General features: G+C 39.7%; 2 protein-coding genes across 2 annotated transcripts; both read left to right on the top strand.

Moving 5' to 3' along the window:
* Nucleotides 1–1,815: 1,815 nt before the first annotated feature.
* Nucleotides 1,816–3,027, top strand: LOC140240495 (solute carrier family 35 member G1-like). The gene has a single exon (XM_072320267.1). It carries the CDS (start codon nt 1,816–1,818, stop codon nt 3,025–3,027), a length of 1,212 nt encoding a protein of 403 aa, XP_072176368.1.
* A 3,382-nt stretch (nt 3,028–6,409) lies between these two features.
* LOC140240494 (solute carrier family 35 member G1-like) lies at nt 6,410–7,468 on the top strand. The gene is made up of 2 exons (XM_072320266.1): nt 6,410–7,015; nt 7,412–7,468. The coding sequence occupies exons 1-2, from the start codon at nt 6,410–6,412 to the stop codon at nt 7,466–7,468; spliced, it is 663 nt and encodes a 220-aa protein (XP_072176367.1).
* The last annotated feature ends 6,754 nt before the right edge of the window (nt 7,469–14,222 follow it).

Below are 14,222 nucleotides of genomic sequence, written 5' to 3'. Positions count from 1 at the left end.
TATAGATTTGTCGAATCTTTTGTGGTCCTCGAGTAGAAAAATCTATACTCTAAAAACCCCCAAAATGTTACACTGAACAGGGATGATGACATAGGAGCCTCATATATTTCTGAAATCTAGAAACGTAATACATTTACAATACCACGGTACCAAGTTAAAGTGTGGAATTAATGCATGCTTTCTTCTTTTGTTCTGCTTCCTTGAGCCCCTACTCATGCATTCTTATGGTTAGGCTGCCATGTAATCATCCTTGTTCATTGTGATTTATTATGAATTTTAAAAACATTCCTATTCCTCATCCCAATCACTATACTTGAGAAACTCTGTAACCGGTATAACCAATTCATGGTTGCTCATAAGATACGTCAAAATCTGAAAATCATCCGGAGGTCTCACTTATAATCCACTTTAAAAAAAATGAGGTTATACAGACATTACACAGACAGGGCACAGTACCCACGACCCATTGACATTATTCATTGATTATTATAAACCTCATATATAGAATCCTCTCATCTGATTGGTTAAAAGGGGAGTCATGAACATAGTTGTGCCCCATTGTTGATCAAAATGACGTCATGATTTACTGTGCCCGGGGCACAGTTGATTGACTGTGCCCTGTAAATACGTTTGGAGACAGACAGTCGCAACCCCGTACACATAGATCACATGTACGCACCAATGATACGACCGCCGCGCTGTCGATCAGCGTTGATTACGAATTCATGCTACTATATCTATATTTCGGAATCTATATTTTCGGTATATAAAACAAATAATGACTGCTTGATATTCGGGGCACAGTAAAAATTATGTAGGCCCTCGGTGATGTGATAACCATAACCATGCCCTCAGTTTCGCTTCGGGCATAGTTACGGTTTTCACATCACCTTGGGCCCATAATTTTTAACTGTGCCCCTCATAGCAGGCATTATTTGTATACTGTTGAATAACGTTATTATAAATGGGATGGGCTATTTCCAGATCGTTCTGTTCTGCATCTCGGCTCTGTGAATTGGCTATTGTATTGCAAATAGCGTCCATGACACCTCATTCGCTTGGCTGGGATTAAGTCATGAAGACGAGAGTCCAAATTCTTTGCAATGTTCTTGGCAAATTTCACACACAGGGAGGTGTGATAAACTGTATGTCATATTTCGGATCTTGTTTGTTTATCTTTTCTTATAATATGACATTAATCTAAAGTTAAAGATGAAAATTAACGTACTGGAACTTCCCCAGTGAGTTTGGTTTTGAGAGTAAGACTGGTGCAGTTTCAGTACTAAATTTATTTCAATTCAATTCAATAACGGTCTATAAAGAATCCATGTAACTTAAACCGACATGACACGAAGGAGAATGGTTTGGAACAGACACAACTTTTAAAAAGGGTTGCAATCATAACTTATGACGTTTAAACACGTTTGTCCAAAATCTTTTGAGCAAATGAAAAATAGAGTTTAAAAAGGGCTGCAATGGAGGTGATCAATAAGTGTCAAACAGTCACACTTTCCTTAGTTTTTTATGCAAATTGATGGGCGCAAAAAAAAAGAAAAAACAAAACAAAGACTGGTAATGAGATATTCTTAACCCTTCTAATCATATCTATAGCAATCTCAATGTTATCAGCGTCAAACTGATGAGCAAAGTTCAAGTATGAGTGTGTTGCTGATGTCATATGTGGCAATAGCGTATGTGATGAGCTTCACCATTACAATGGGATTTTTTCAAGGTCATCGGATTTCAGTCAGTACTGATTATGTCGCGAAAGAGTTTATAGTAGAGGGTCATTGTTAATTAACGACCCCGGACACGATGGCTGAAACTCTGCATGGTGGACAGGAGACGCTCGGAGATTGGACTGATCCCGACATGAACGATGTACTAGGCCTTCATCGGCGATCTTGTGGTGGTTGGGCAGGAACTGGCTTGGACAATGACGCGTTTGAAGGCGACACAGCTTCTGAGGATGTGCATGGAGACAAGAAGAGCACCAACAGTGCACTGGAACAGAATGACAAATCGCAACAACGTAAGGACATGCTGTTAAAGCAAAGGGGCATCTGGTTTACTGTCTTGTCAGCCCTCGTCATAGCTTTTGCAGGCATGCCTGTCAAGCAGCTGGCGGGATCAGTGTCAGCAAATGAGATAGCTTTCACCCGCTTTGCCATCCAGCTTATAATATGTGTTCCTATCATAGTCTTTCAACGACCATCCCTCAAATATTCACGAGCGGCTTACTTCCTCTTACTCTTGCGCGCCATCCTGGGGTCCACCAACACAATTGTCGTTTTCTACTCCTACCAAATCATGCCTGTGGCCAACGCGAAGGCGATACAATACTGTAGTCCCTTGTTCACTGGTCTCTTGGGTTGGCTGCTCCTAAAGGAGAAGTTCTCGATTCTGGACGCCGTCTTAGGCCTGGTTATGCTAACAGGAGTGTTTCTGGTGGCGCAGCCCACTTTCCTTTTTGACCACTCGGAGCAGGAGGATCCTGAGTCAAGTTCCAGCATTCTAGGCGCCTTGCTCAGTCTCCTGGCAGCTTTCTTAAACTCCGTCATCATCATCACCTTGCGGAAACTCGGCTTGTACGGCATGACCCCAATGGTCATGCTTACCCTCTACTCCTCATTCGGCATGTGTTTCACCGCAGTAGTGACTTCCGCTACCAATCAATGGTCACTCCCTGGATGCGGCTTGGATCGCATCTCAATCATATTGAACGGCATTTGCAATTTCCTCTCACAGGTTTTAGTCTTTATAGCCCTAAAATCTCAGCCGGCTGCGAACGTGGCGTTAATCCATTCGAGCGACGTCATGTTTGCCTTTATCTTTGAATACCTCATTTTTGGGACCGTCCCCAATTACATCACAATTGTAGGAACTGCTTTGATTGTGACAGGGTTCATTGGCATTACTGGGAAAAAGTCGCCTCCCTCAAAACAGAGGCTTTCTGACGACAAATCGGACAAGTGTAGCGTCGCCGCAAGTGAGAGTGGTGTGAGCTCAAGCAATATGCAAATGTAATCTACCCTTTTTTGCCACATGTAAGAGCCGCACCGTTGTGGTAGTGTGCTTGTTCAATATTTTTTCATGTTGTGTTGGTATACTATTTTCATAATTTTGTTCAATTTATAATTGTTTTACTTAAAAAGTGTGGGCACTGTGGCATGTGGATATCAAAGACTCGTAACTCCCAACTGTGTTCGCATCAAGTACATCACTTACGTTCTGTGACATTTTTTTTTTAAACCCACCATGCCCCTTTTCGACCAAGGTGTAAAACATGAATACATAATAATGGCAACGCTAGTGTGAGGAATGCTGCTGTGGAATAGTGGACCTTCCAATCGGAGGTCCAGAGTTCTATTTCCCGCCCGGTACTTACGTTCTTGGACAAGATGTTTTTACCCACCATGTCCCTCTCGACCCAGGTGTATAAATGGATACCTTGCAACGCTAGCGTAAGAATTATGGCAGGGCCCCATGGCGGAGCTGTTTATAACACTGAACAGGGTAACCTGGATAAATAAGACCTTATTGTTCTTCTTCTTATTATTATTGTTAGTATAATTATTATGGCAGTGTGCTTGCAAAACAGTGGTAATACAAGGGGTCGTCCTCGGACAATATTATTGTAATAATCATAAGCTCGAGTCCTTTTTTTTTCTTTTTATGTTTTGCAATTTAAAAACATGTGAAGAAAAGAAAAACGTGACTGCATTAAGAACCCATTTCGATAAAGGACAGTGTGCAATATGTTTTGTGATGTGTTTCTGATTTGAGATTGTGTTGAGGGTGTAAAAAGTTAAACAGCTTGGCAAAATAACCTGCCTGAATTCTTAATGCAAACACTGATCTCAACAGCGATCAAGATGATACTTAATAGCAAGGTAAAAGTGGCTAAATCGATGAAGTTATCTATATCTTTCGGAACTACAGTGACTAAATCACAAGGATATATGACCGCCAGAGATAGAGCTTCTCGTCGGTCAATTCCTTTGTTCTCCATCTAAAGTATAATGGAAAATCACTCTGTGTTTTTTCTTTGTTGTTGATGTTGAAATAAGGTACTCCAGGTTAAGAGCATAATTTACCGTTTGCAGATGAAACGGAAACCCCAACTTTAGTGCTTATAACAGTCCCGAAATATAAAGGGATAGAAACAACCAATGTAAAAATTTGGATGAGTAAGATTGATTTTAAGTATTGTTTAGTATACAAAATGTGAGCAATAGTTGTAATAAAATTGTTCTAAACTATACCGTCTACAGTTATGGTTTATTGTTTTAGTGTTTGTTTTTTACATGGTAGGATATTTTGTGATACAACTGACCTACACATATGCATCAAATGTGATGTGCATATGCATCAAATGTGATATCAATGTGCAATGTGCATATGCATCAATGTGATATATGCATCAAAATGTTTGAAATCACTGCTCCCACATATGGTAAACAGTACTTGTAACTATATATTAGAGAGTTCGAATGAAATCTATGATGGAAAAATTCGTAAGCACCCACCAAAGATATACCAGATAAGGCTCATTTAAAATGATCATTCTGTTATGCTGTTGGGTATCTGGTATGAAAATCAACCGCAACCACTTTAAGTGCCCATATTTTGTTCGTATAGTCTTATACATGACTTGTATACATCATTATACAAGATCCCAGGTGTTATTCCGTAATGACTGGGTAGTACATTAGATAACTCTCCATTAGCAAACAATGCTTTACTGCTCTAATCTAATCTAAATTACAGTTTCTGACGAAACACGTGATACAAATTTAATGTTAAAGTATACTAGCAACTTGTGCGTACGCTCCAAATTTCCGTCGCTACCCCCGATCGGGGGAAGCATGATGACGACAAAGACGACGAAGATACGGAAGAAAGAGAGAAGAGAGAACTGGCAATGTTATGTCATATGTGATCCTGCATCACAAAACCAACAAAAAGGCGCCAGACATGGATTTTTAGGTTTACTTTTAGATTCTGAAAGTGAAGACTCTGTTAAGCTTTAAAATTATGTATAGCTCAATTCAAATGGATTCTCTTAACCTATCTAAATATTGGACAGAATGCACACACCCTGGAAAAGTGTGAACTGAAAAAAAGAGTCTCTGAAGAACAGGGTCTATTCAAGAGCTTAATCTTTACCAGGCCGTGCAAGCTGTGTGATGATTTGGACAAAAAAGAGGATGTAAACCACTGGAGCAACAACAATGACAGGGTTATCAGATCAAGCTGAAATTGAGTGTGCTCTATTAATACATTCTGCCTATGAGTAATGCCAACTTTCAAAGCAGTAGCATTTTGCTTTCAAAAGTTATTAGAGTTGAAAGTGAAGAGTGTGCAAAGAATTTTTTATGAAATGAAAAGGGGTCTCTATATACGTGATTACTTTACTCTACAAAAAAGGGGTTGCAGAAAAACTGCTGAAAACACACTCCATTCCACTCCGATCCATTTTATGACCCAAAACTTACAACTGATGTAGAAGAAGAATAGTTGTGTTTTTTTTTTAGAAAACATGAAAAATTCAAGATTGACTCGGTTGACCCCTTTTTTTTTTTTTGAGTCCTCACATAAAATCAAGGTGTGCGACTTTTTGTTGCTTTTGTGATGCATGGTCACATAATAACAAGTCTCGTGACATCGCACAGGACATCTCAGACGTTATTCAGGACTTTGGACCGAACCTGTCTTGCCCATCTTTTGGCAATCGCAACTAATAAAGAAGACAAATAAAACCTCGACCAAAGGCAAGAAGTTACGTCATCAGTGCAATGAAACTGGACTCTACAAATTTCTGATTCACATTCATGTCGAACGGTATGAGTGTGTTGCAAATCGAAGGATATATTTCTCAGATTGAGAAACCATCTTCAAAATGGCTGACAACAACTGTGCAAGTGCGAAACGACAGAGTGAGCAGGATGATGACAGTTTGCGAGAGAAAATGGAAACTGAAAACAACGCTGAATTATGTGACTTTAGTAGGAATGCATTGAGTTACAATGACAGAGGCATACGTGTTTGTGAAGAAGAGCAAATATCAAGTACGTCGGAAAAAGAATTTGAGGCAGAAAAGGCGATTAGCAGAGGGACAATATGGACCTGTTGGGAGGTGGTGTCGAGTTGGAAAGGTGTTTGGTACACACTGACTTCGGCCGCCATCATTTCGCTTGCAGCGATGTCTGTGCGACATTTGACGGTCTACATTAGCCCTAACGAGGTTGCCTTCACCCGAATGGTGATGCAGCTTCTAGTTTGTCTTCCAATCGCTGCTTGGAAGCAGCTATCTTTCAATTACACTCGACAAGGGTATGCCCTCCTGCTTTTACGCTCCATCCTCGGGTCTCTGAACACTTCACTTGTCTTCATCACATACACCCTCATGCCGGTAGCCAACGCAAAAGCCATCATGTACAGCTGTCCTATCTTCGCTGGCCTCCTCAGCTGGTTGCTTCTCAAAGAGGCATGCTCCTTCCTCGATGTCGTCCTCGGACTGGTGACCCTAACGGGTGTCATGCTGGTAGCACAGCCCCCGTTCCTTTTCGATGCTCTCGATTCGGTGACTTCGGCATCCAGCTCCAGCGTCCTTGGTGCAATCATTTGCTTAATTTCAGCCTTTCTCTCCGCGATCATTCTCATCCTACAGCGAAAACTTGCCTCCTTGGGTATCTCGTCTCTAGGAATGCTGACCGTATATTCTCTGACCGCCACCGGTTTCACTGCCCTCTTTACGTCCTTCCCAAACCAGTGGACTCTTCCTAAATGTGGGCTGGATCGCTTCGCACTAATTACTAACGGCCTCATCAACTTTTTCTCCCAAATACTCATCTATCTCGCCCTGAAGTACGAGAGGGCTCCCAATGTGTCTCTCTATCACTCCAGCGACGTCCTGTTTTCATTTGTGCTAGAATTTGTGTTCTTCGGTGTCGTTCCGAACTGGATAACGTTGTTAGGAACAGTGCTTATCATAGCGAGCTTTGTAGGAATTGTAGGAAAACAATGGTTTGTCACAAGGAAGAAAACGGATGAAGATGACAGCGAAGAACTGAGTTGTGAAAATATTGACGGATGCAGTAGTATTGCTTCAGAAAACACTGATATTTAATCATTGTTCTTCTTGATTCCTTTTGATTCCTTCCGAGGTGTGGATGAAATTCCAATAACTTCCTGCGCACACGGCTTCCGTGTTTCATCTTAAATCTTTACCTGCTTCTTCTTTTTCTTTTTCGTTTCTTTTGGAATTTAGTTGTATAGGAAGAAATTTTTTCAATCATGTGTTTCGTCGAAGTCATAAGGCTTTACATTCACGAGCAAATGTAGTCGAAGAAACAGGAATTAAGTAGAACTTATGATACTGTTCTGAGATTGCCCCTGTCCTTTCCAGTACTCACAGAAATGTCCAGAGCCACGACAGATTCTAGAGTTGCTAGAGACACCCTAAGGTCTTTGCGAAGAAGCGAAACACCAGAATGGAAATTGTTGAAATCCATCTTCATCCTCGTTTCTTTACAAGGGAAATTATAAAATGTTCTGTAGACATTTGTGAAACTCGGCATTCCCTTCACTTCGCTGATATTCATTAATGTAAGCAACGGTTATCATAAAATATTTCTAAACTAAACCGTCTACAGTTATGGTTTATTGAAAAAAATAGTGACATCTCCTTATATGTTAGGCCTTATTACAAAATTTTTACATGGTAAGGTGTTTTGTTATACATTTGACCTCCACATATGCATCAAATGTGATATCTGGAACATTTTTAAAATCACTGCTCCCAATGGGAAACAGTACCTTTAAATGGCAATGCTTTTCTTCACAAGGAGAATTGTCAAATGTTCTCTAGAGGAGATTGTGAAACTCGGCAATTCCTTCACTTCGCTGATGTCTAGAAATATTAGCAGATGCAACACTGTTTCTAATAACTCTTACATATGCTGTATATATTTTCTATGTATTTAAAAGAATGTGGTTTCTTTTCCTGTTCGATGTACAATCTTACTATGAATGTTTGATATATCACTTTTTTGTGTATCATTTTATAAATATGGTTTCTTTAATGTCATACCAATCTTAATGTTAATTCCAATGACATCTTACCTTTAAATGAATGCCTCTTTCCATTTCTGCAAAGAACTACAGTCGCAAGGTCATTATCGCGTAGAGTGATTCGAGATAATGAGGAGAAAGGCTTGCGAATGATTGAAAATGTGATTCAGTGGAAAGAATAATATTCAGGTATTAGTTCTCTATTACTCGATCTTGTTCCATATGTGATTTTTAAGATTAGAAATAGCATTTAGTTGGCCAAACAACAACACAATTGCAGTGAATTCATATACGAAGAATGTACAGTTTTGAATATGATATAATTGAGACTGTGAATCAAAGGTAAATCATCAAACATTACAGAGTTTTGACATGTAACGAGTTATAGAATTTGCAATGTTTCATGGCCAATATCAAATCTATCTACATGATAGGTATGTTCTTCCGTGGCATCCATGGCTAATAAACCTATAACAATGAACATTTCTTTAATCTAACAAAAATCTATTTTTACAACATATCCGCACAGTGCCCGCTCGAGTTGGCTCAAAACAGCCCCCTTTCTTCATAGGGTGTGTTGCGACACGGATTGTCGCCCCTACACGGATTGTCGCCTCCTGCTCGGGGCGACAATCCTTGACGGGCGCTGGCGGCACGGTTTGTCGCCAGGCGACAATCCGTGACGGGGGCGACAAACCGTGCCGCCAGCGCAAGTCACGGATTGTCGCCCCCGTCACGGATTGTCGCCTGGCGACAATCCGTGACGCTTGTGCAGTTCCCAGTTTTTGACCTCGAAGGCGACAATCCGTGTTGGCAAAAAATTTGTTGCGACACGGATTGTCGCCCCGTCACGGATTGTCACCCCGGGCTCGGGGTGGTTCCTCCGGTGTTAAGCTTTGGTGGGATGGGTATGGCTGGTAAGTTATGCGTATGTGTGTGTGTGTGTGTGTGTGTGTGTGTGTATTGTGAGCTGCATGATATATGTGATGTGTATGATTTGTTGTGTGTGTGTGTGTGTGTGTGTGTGTTTGGAGTATAATAATACAATATATAAAAACTGTGCATGTGTGGTGGTTGTATAGTGGTAGTGGTTTGTTGTTTGTGTGTATACGTGTGCCTGTATGCCTACGTGTGTATGGGGAATATAGTGGCGCTACTGTGGCAATACAAACGCCTTCAGAGTGTATAAGCACGTGTTTAAGGAATTCACACCAGCGTTGATCTAAAAATAGTATGGGTGTGTCAACCAATATCAGCGGTGAGGCGGGGTAGGCGAGAGAGAGACCGAGAGAAAATACATACGAGGGAGGTACCCTCCCCAAATGTTATTTGTCTTTGTTCATTTTTCACTGCAGTCATTTTCTTCCATCAGTCTTATAAACTAGAACGTCCATACCACTATTCTTTGTCCCAGAATAGGTTTGGCATGCTTTATGCATGAGCGAATAATTTCCACACGCCGTAAAAAAATTGTCAATCGTTAGTTGATTTTAGCACAAACGAACTGCCATTGCACACCGCTAATACATACGTAATACAAACAAACACCAACAAATACTCAAACAAATCCTCATAATACAAATAAACCAACTCAACACTTTTTTTTTTCGTGATATTTATTGATTTCATTGATTTCAAATCATTCATAAATCGACCCATTCTGGGTGTAACATGAACAAAAAAAGTTACAAATGGCAATTCGAAACACAAGCAAATCCATTTGTCAATTTATACCACAAATAATCTCACTTCAACATAGATAACTCGATTATAGACCAACCCTACTAATAATTTCTTCACGAGAAAGTTTTGACATGTAGGGCCCTACCAAACCTATATTCCTTGAATATATTGGTTTGGATCATGTAACACCTCCTTACTTACAAGGGCATATACATAAAAAAACACAAATACATTACACAAATCTAGAATGAAATCAGTCTTAAAAAAAAACCCGACCACCCCCTCCCCTCCCCAACCGAAACAAATCTAGGGCCTACATCTATCCTAAATATTAAATCCTACCAACATCTGTCATACCATGTATAACTATCCTTCTTCAAATCCAATCCCCAACCCACCAACCCCTGATTAAACAAAACCTAAATCATCGCACACCCACATTCACCAACCCAAATACATATAATATACACACACACACACACACACGCACGAAGGTTCGTTACTCCGAAGTTTCGTTTTTTCCGAGGCTTCATTTATCCGAAACACACAATTCCCTATACCTAGAGGTTCGTTGATCCAAAAATGAAATTCGGAATAACGAACCTTCGGAATAATGAGCCTTCGGACGAATGAGCCTTCGGACGAATGAGCCTTCAGAATAACAAACTTTTGCAATAACGAAATGTAACCCCCTTCCCACATACCGACGCACACCCGAACCGATACCACATTCCTTCCTGATGAAACGATTTCCTAATGTTGATAAATAAGACATAATGGACCGTATGCAGAAAAGCAGCATCCGCCCGCCCGCAAGCTCCACTCCGAATTCATATACAAATCTGCCAAACAAACTCATCAAATTCAAAGCTGCTGATAAAATCAATATCAACGTTTATGCCAGCAACAGCTTACTAGGTATCCCTCCCCACGCGCAGCTAAAAAACACATACGCAAAAACTGACATAATAAACACATTCTTCCATCACACACACACACACACACACACGCGCGCGCGCGCACAAACGGACACTAAATTATCATGTGCACGCGCACATACACACTTCCTTGAAACCTCACCATGACTTTTTACATGGCATGTTTACATGGATGTAGCCATGTAAGTTATGTGTAAGTATTTCAATGATTATGTCCAGAACGATATTACCCAGCAAAATGTGCTTCGAGGGCGGGCGACAATCCGTGCCGCCAGCCCTCGTCACAGATTGTCGCCAGGCGACAATCCGTGACGGGGGCGACAATCCGTGCCGCCAACGCCCGTCACGGATTGTCGCCCCGAGCAGGAGGCGACAATCCGTGTAGGGGCGACAATCCGTGTCGCAACAGGGTGCTCATCATAGCATAAAATGACACTTCAACGTGATACAACTTTGTGACAATGCTTAAGAAACAGGAAAATTCATTTAACATAAATATATGACAAATGACATCATCAAAAACTAACATACTAAATTTTCGATTTTATTTGTTAAAATCAGTAAGGCAGTCGAAACACGTCTGAACAGACTACAGTCACGGCATTTTATATGTATTTAAAACAAACAAACAAACCAAAAATATCCGTTCATATTCGATATATTCATTTGTCTTGATACTATATTCACGAGACCTCGTGCAACATTTCCGTCCAATTTAATCCTTTTTTATTTCTGCATTTCATTTACAATACAGAAAACAAGATTTTACAAAAATGTTGGCATGATCACATGAATCACATCCGTGAATATACAGGGAAAACCGCATAAAGTAAGGAAATATACAATGTCATACTGAAGGTATACTGACAGAGCAAACACTTCGAGTACTAAAAGATTTCGAGGAGATATTATTAGACATGCAAGGAACCATCTTAATAAGCAGAGATTGACCAGGAATATGGCACCAGGTGAATATGATACTACATAAAATGAAATAAAACGTACATCTGATCTGAGGAATTCTGACATCTTTGAAGGAGGAGCAGTGCCGAGGACGTGGAGAAAGTGAGGTGTGTGTTGTGCTGTAATGATTTTGATTTGCAGAAGTATGTACTGTGTACGTCATTGTGATGTGGAAAACGCAATGTAATGTAATGTATGTAATGTAATGTAATGTAATGTAATGTAATGTAATGTAATGTAATGTAATGTAATGTAATGTCATGTCATGTGATGTAATGTAATGTAATGTAATGTGATGTAATGTAATGTAATGTCATGTGATGTAATGTAATGTCATGTCATGTCGGTAATGTAATGTAATGTAATGTCATGTCATGTCATGTCATGTCATGTGTCATATCGTGTTATGTCTAGTAATGTCATGCCATGTAATGGCCTTAAGATATTACCAAAAGTCGGAACCTTTAGTTTAACCTTATTTAGGTGTCAGGAAAATAAATATCTTCAAAAGATATTTAACTATGTCCCCAAGTTTCAACTTATTCGTAAGAATTCTTGTCAAAGATGTTTTTATCAATAATACGCAACAGCATGGCAGAGTTTTCTCGCCTTTACTGTTATCTATATCTGAGGCGTATCATTTCCTTATAACAGAGACTACAAAAGGCTGATTCTATAAGCGTTATGGTTCTCAAGCGGAGAGAATAGTTAGAATTGTGTCAACAGTATTTTCTTACCTCTTGTCCGTGGCAACTTAAAAATTCTATACGTAAAGGTCTTGAAACATGCAGTATCACTTCGTTTTGATCCGCAGACCAGACAACTTGGCAACAAGAATTGCCAATCTCGATTAGTGTCGTGCTCTATCTCCGTTTGTGTTTTTCTATTTGTGGTTGTTGTGTGTGCGTGATTTGAGATATTTGAGATATTTTTGACTGAAACTGTTAAAATAAGAAAACAATGCAAATCTGTATGTGATAAACCTTTAAGGGTAATGTCAAAAATATTACATGATACATAACCAGTGAGTTATCACTGGAAAGTTCGTATTGCTCTATCTGATGATGGACTTACTTTCAGATGTTTGAAAGTGGCGCGTAACTCGTTTTGAAATGAAACTCTTCCTGTGCACAATTCAACACACACACACACACACACATACACAAACTATATATATATATATATATATATATATATATATATATATATATATATATATAAATGATGAAATAAACTGGTAATGCATTTTTTTTTTTTGCAAATAAAAATGAGTTTATTCGACTCAAATTTTCAGCGGCCTCCGCCTTCTTCAGGAGTCTTGACAATGACTCAAAAATGCATTACCAGTTTATTTCATCATTTCTTCGTGGAGCCAATACGTGAATTGGCAACATATATATATATATATATATATGTGCGTGTGTGTGTGTGTGTGTGTTGTGTGTGTGTACAATGTGTGTGTGCGTGTGTAAAAAGAGGGAGAACCGGAGAGATAAAGAGCGAATGATAGAGGCAGATTCAACATGAAGTGTGCGAATCGACCCTGAGCGATGTTCAAAGTTCTGTTATTCCCGACGGGATGGGTTAAACAGTAACGAACGCATTGCATCAATTATAAATGCAGATACTAAATGAAACAGAATCTTGATAAGAGCTGATGTTTCGACGACTAATGCTTCTGAACAGAAGATGGTGGACTGCGCACAATCTTAGGTCTGCTTTACACAAAAGGGGCCTGACGTTACTTTTTCGTATTTTGTCAACCTTTGTGAACGATCCGCTGTATGGCGAAGAGACCTCGTGTGTTCGAGATAAGCCTATTAGACGTCGATTATCAAACATCAAGTGAGACGCATTCAAACGTACATTGATGTGACAACTTGTTGACAGTGCCGTTGATATTGTAGGTAAGTTCACAATCATGACAATGTCGCGGATTTTATGACACATGTATGCAATAATTAGTTGGTGGGAAAGTGCATTATTGCTCTAGAAAGTTCAGTTACGGCGAGGAAATAAAATCAAATCGAATGTGAGAAAAAGAGGATTAATGAAAATCGGACATAGGACAAGAAAATTAAATTGAGATGTGATGACATTTTTACATCCTGTAAGCTGCAGAGTGACAGTAGCACGAATCGGAGAAATTGTTGGAAACTTCAAAATCTTTATCTTATGTCTCATCGCTTTAAAATTATCACCACCCTTTCGTAGTTTGACCACTTATCCGTCTAAGTCAACTTAAACACAAACCAAAAGTACTCTTTAACAAATTACAGTCAGCTGTTAGTTGTTTGTTTTGGTAACAAGCTTCTGTCTGTTTGGTCGTGATGGTTTGGATACGTACACGACTGACCAAGCAGATGTCGAAATTTGGCATACAAACGTCCTGAGAATGCTTCATTGTTAAACACATAATTTAATAACAGTTGTCATGTGTTGTTAGTCGAACACCCCATCTCCCCCCCCCCTCTTTCTCTGTTGCAACTGCGGATATGTGATGTCGGTTGTAATTTCCGTATGAATGATATGCCTGAAGGGAACATGAATAGTATTCAACCC

Source organism: Diadema setosum, chromosome 17 (assembly GCF_964275005.1).
Source record: "Diadema setosum chromosome 17, eeDiaSeto1, whole genome shotgun sequence".
NCBI classification, from domain to species: Eukaryota; Metazoa; Echinodermata; class Echinoidea; order Diadematoida; family Diadematidae; genus Diadema; species Diadema setosum.
This window is presented reverse-complemented; position numbering and strand designations above follow the sequence as displayed.